Below are 4,472 nucleotides of genomic sequence, written 5' to 3' on the forward strand. Positions count from 1 at the left end.
TCAAAAGGAGGAGCCTGTCGTCAGACAACCTGTGAACTATAACCTTCATCTTCGACAGCAGTGGAGGAGGGGTCACGCTCGACAGCACAGCATGTAGTTTCCAAATGTGATTATGTAAGAGTAAACTAATTATTACAGGCATACGGGACAAATATGGGTATGCTGTGCGTAAGAGGCTAAAATTGTCCCCCTCATGGCTTCAGGCAGAGGTATAAAACAGTCCAGTCAGTGTCTTTTATCATGAATGGTTTAATTCACAAAAAATGCAACACTTAATATATTACAGACAGAAATCAGCTTTTCAAAAAGCAAAGTATTGAATTTAAAATTTACAAATAATGTAGAAGCTTCGACTAGAGAAACAGGTGATGACCAGTGGTGTATTTGGATACAACAGTGCTTCCCTGTGTATGGCCACTAAAATAGGTCCAGTGGCATTATATATTATTCTGTAATAAGAGGGCAAAGCCAGCTCCAAATCTCTGTCTTTCACAAAGGTGGGAAGAAAAACCAAAGACTCAAAGCTGTTTACTACAGAACGTGGTTAAAAACATACTGAAAATGTGACGAAAGGATGACAAACATCACAGCAGTCCCATCCTCACATCTGTTATTCACTCATAGAAATTGTCACACAGATGTCTGCTTGTAGTTCTTGGTGTCCAAAACCTTCTTTCCACACATTGCACAGATTCCTGGAGACACAAAAAGGAGGAAAAACAGAAGAGCAATTAACAAAATATCAGTGAAGAAAGAGGAGCCTTGTGTGTGATTTATCCTGGCTTCATATGAGCAGAGGAAACGTTTGCTGGCCGCTAGGCTAATTTATACAATGTGAAATGCCATAGGCTGGTGCTAATAATGTTATCTGAGGACAGTTTGTTAAAGTCCACTGAAGTCATTGTGAAGTTTGTTGAACCATTTGAGAATGAAGCCATGTTCTGTTGCACTTGGACCTGCCATTCATTTGTCTTTGCTGCTTCTTGTTTGCCCACTGCGCCTTTATCGGGCCTGATTTTCTGCAGCTGAATTTAAGACACTGATGAGCTGCTGCCAGCAAATACAATACAGTCAAACAGTTTCAGTTAAATTGACTGAACCTCTTGATTTTGTATGCAAATGCTCTCCATTATGCATGACTGTTACTCAGAACTGATGTTAAAGAGCTCGTCCACATATAACTAGAATTACTGGCTCTCAGTTGTAGGCCTCAGCAAAACAGTCACAGTTAACATCCATGTCTGTCCAGAGTCATATTTAGCCATGACAGTTGACAATGCCTCACACGGTCACCACAGTTTCATGATCAGTGTCACCAATCCATTATTTGACCAAATGTCTCCACTTCTGAGTTATTACACTTAACAATGGCCAGAAAAGCGTTTTTTCACAGAACATTATGACATCATCGTGAGGTTGACCTTTTGGAAATTAATTTAATCCTTCCATCATTTTATTCTATTAGACATTTGTGTGAGATTTTATCGTAATTAGTGTATGAAGTCTTGAGTTATGGCCAAAATTATGTTTTGTGAGGTCACAGTCACCTCTGACCACCAAAATCTAAGCACTTAATTGTTGAGTCCAAGTGGATGTTTGTGCCAAATCTGAAGAAATCCCCTCGAGGTGTTCTTGAGATATCCTGTTCACAAAACTGGGACAGTTGGATGTACTGCCAAACAGATGGTCATATGGAAAACCTGAAAACATAATGCCTCTGGCCGCAGTTACTGCCAGCATGGAGGCCTGCAAAGCTGTTTTCTCACATACCTCTAGTGCTGTCTAAGGCGGTAGTTATACTTCTGCATTGAATTGACGCCGTACCCTACACTGTAGCCTGACGTGCACCTCCCCAGAAATGTAACTACATGTCGCGGCAATGCAGACCTCCTGTCTATTTCTGTAAGCTGAAACCATTTCCCTCAGTGGAAGCAAAGCTTTTATTTACTTTAATTTCACAGATAAGAAACAATAAATTGTGAAAACAATAAAGCCTCCACAAAAATAGCATTTTAAGTCTTGTGTGTGATTTATCCTGGCTTCATACGTTGCTAGGCTAATTTATACAATATAAAATGCCATAGGCTTGTGCTAATAACATTAGCATGTTATATTTGTTTGGAAAACGTGTTTAGTATAAGACAGTTGTTTTGTCAGTGAACCTTGTGAGTTGTAACGGAGCCAAATTTTGTAATGTTACCTTTGTTAAATGTTGCTTTTGTCCCTGGCTTCATATGAGCAGAGGAAAAGATTGCTAGCTGCTAGACTAATTTATACAATGTAAAGTACCATAGGCTTGTGCTAATGACGTTAGCATGTTGTATTTGTGGGGAAAATGTGTCCAGATAAAGACAAGTGTTTGTCTGTGAATGCTGCGAGTTATAGTGAAGCTGATTTGTGTACTTGTGTTTGAAATTGTCTCTACTAAGCCATGTTTAATGTGTGTTTAATGTGAGTTTTGAATCAACTAAACTTAACATCAGTGCACAAGTACTCACAACGGTGTAGGCCATGTGTGTAGGCTACGGCGTTTCACATGTTAAAAAATCTCAAACACAATTCCTTTTTCTGTTCAGTATGGAGTCCTGTATGTGTGTGTTCATACCTTTCTTGTATGCACAGCCCTGGCAGTAATGCGATCCAGACTGATGAACTGAGCTCTTGCAGATCCTGCACGTAGCAAAGCCCGTCTTGCTGTATGGATCAAACCTGCGAGGGAGATGCATTACAGATACATGATTAGAGATGCACCAGTATGTGTTTTAGCCATGCTAGCGACACAGGTCTAGGGGAAAAATGTACGTGCATAATGTTAATGTGCAACAATCAGAATGAGCCGATAAAAACTACGTTAGTGTGACTTCTTGTAAACAAAAAAAAAAACACAGATGATGGTGATTTAAAGTCGGACTCACCTGGCTTTCTTGGAAGTCAGGATCTTGTTTTCATTTAGCTTACGGCCACCACCCTCTGAGTGGGAGAAGGAGCTCAGTTAAACATCATCATCAGAGTAACACGACATCATAGTATGTGACAATTAAAAGAAATCCAAAACAGTACTGAAGATGTGTTATTTAATCTAAAAAAAAATTCCTTTTAAAAATTGTAAGGCAACAAAATAGAGAATGCCAAGAGGGGTGAACACTTTCACAAGCCACTGTAAATGACATTAGTGGCACCTCAAGTACACTGGTGATATGAATCCAAGTTCAAGCTCGTGTCCTATTTGACTATCTTAGTAGATGAATACACATTTACAGAGATAAACAACATATCGCTTGTACTCTTTGCGATTTTGTGTATATGCTTGTCACAAACTCAGTGTGTGTATTTGGGTGTGTTTACTCTTGTGCCCGTGGAAATCTGAACTCTTGATCAAAAAATAAGCTGAATATTTGAGGTATTCCTTGTCACCCACTGAATAAACAAGAAGTAGTTCATTTTATATATATTTTTTTAAAGAATGTGGAACAAAAACACATTTCTTCATTTGCATCTGTACAACTGAATCATCTCCCGCCTCCTGGCCTGAAGGCTAAAAAGGACCACATCAGGGAGCATATTCAAAGTGGCCATGAAAAGATGGCGTCTCAGTAATTTACATCTTGATTTGTATCGTGAAGAGAGCTAAGGACAAGTTGGCTTTGACACTCTGCCATTATGCTTAGGATTAGCTTGCTCCCAATGTAGCCATACATACATATATGAGCTATGTGCAGTGGCAATATTAACAGATTAAAAACATATTTCCAGTGAATCTGTGTCCTCGGTTTACCTGTTGTGTTCCGTGCTCCATCCTTCCAGGTGTCAGGTGTGATGACTTTACCGAGCTTCTTCTCGCCTGAAATAAAACGTAACACAGAATTTGTTGAGACAATAACAAACTCATTAAAGAAATAAAGTCGTAGAGTGAGGTCAGTAGCTAACGAGTGCAGTTAGCATTCACATAGCGTTAGCTTTGAAACAATCTCCAACCCTCATACACGGCACAAATATAGGTTATATTTAAAGATAGAAAAGATTTAACAGGATGATACGTACATTTTTCGCAAACCATCTTTTCCTGTGTTTTTTTTAAACCGATATTTTTCAACGGTTGGTCAAAATAGAGATCAAAATATTGGCTAAATCTTAGCTTGCTCAGTTAATGTTTGTAAACTTCCGGTCGCTTCTTCCTCGTCTCGTACTTGCAAGAGATTGATTGGTCAAAGCTGTGACGAACTCACACTTCATTGGCTGATACTGACGTCCGTCACGGAAGGTCCCAGTAAAACTTCACTGCCCTCCTCTGATGATTGGTTAGAGGTAGGTTTGACGTCTGAGGTCAGAGCCCTTCTTTTTCAAAATAAGAGTCCACTGAAAGTGGCCTATGCCCATGATACGTGATACGGGTCACATCCTAGATGCACATGATATAACAGTATTTGACAGCAAATAAGTTACATCATATGTTAATTAGATTAAAGAAAAAT

General features: G+C 39.2%; 1 protein-coding gene across 1 annotated transcript; it reads right to left on the reverse strand.

Moving 5' to 3' along the window:
• Positions 1-229: 229 nt before the first annotated feature.
• Positions 230-4,188, reverse strand: cript (cysteine-rich PDZ-binding protein). Its single transcript, XM_033611951.2, has 5 exons — positions 4,042-4,188; positions 3,776-3,841; positions 2,916-2,970; positions 2,606-2,709; positions 230-695 (listed from the first exon to the last, which is right to left on the reverse strand). Exons 1-5 carry the CDS (start codon positions 4,055-4,057, stop codon positions 631-633), a joined length of 306 nt encoding a protein of 101 aa, XP_033467842.1. The 5' UTR covers positions 4,058-4,188; the 3' UTR covers positions 230-630.
• Between the last annotated feature and the right edge of the window lie 284 nt (positions 4,189-4,472).

Source organism: Epinephelus lanceolatus, chromosome 21 (genome assembly GCF_041903045.1).
Source record: "Epinephelus lanceolatus isolate andai-2023 chromosome 21, ASM4190304v1, whole genome shotgun sequence".
Taxonomy (NCBI): domain Eukaryota; kingdom Metazoa; phylum Chordata; class Actinopteri; order Perciformes; family Serranidae; genus Epinephelus; species Epinephelus lanceolatus.

Excerpts from the sequence above, each read along its gene's own strand:
- cript (XM_033611951.2), bottom strand. Across the intron at positions 2,710-2,915 it reads CTGACTTCCAAGAAAGCCAG|GTTTGATCCATACAGCAAGA; the intron begins GTGAGTCCGACT and ends TCTCCCTCGCAG. Across the intron at positions 696-2,605 it reads GGGCTGTGCATACAAGAAAG|GAATCTGTGCAATGTGTGGA; the intron begins GTATGAACACAC and ends TTGTGTCTCCAG.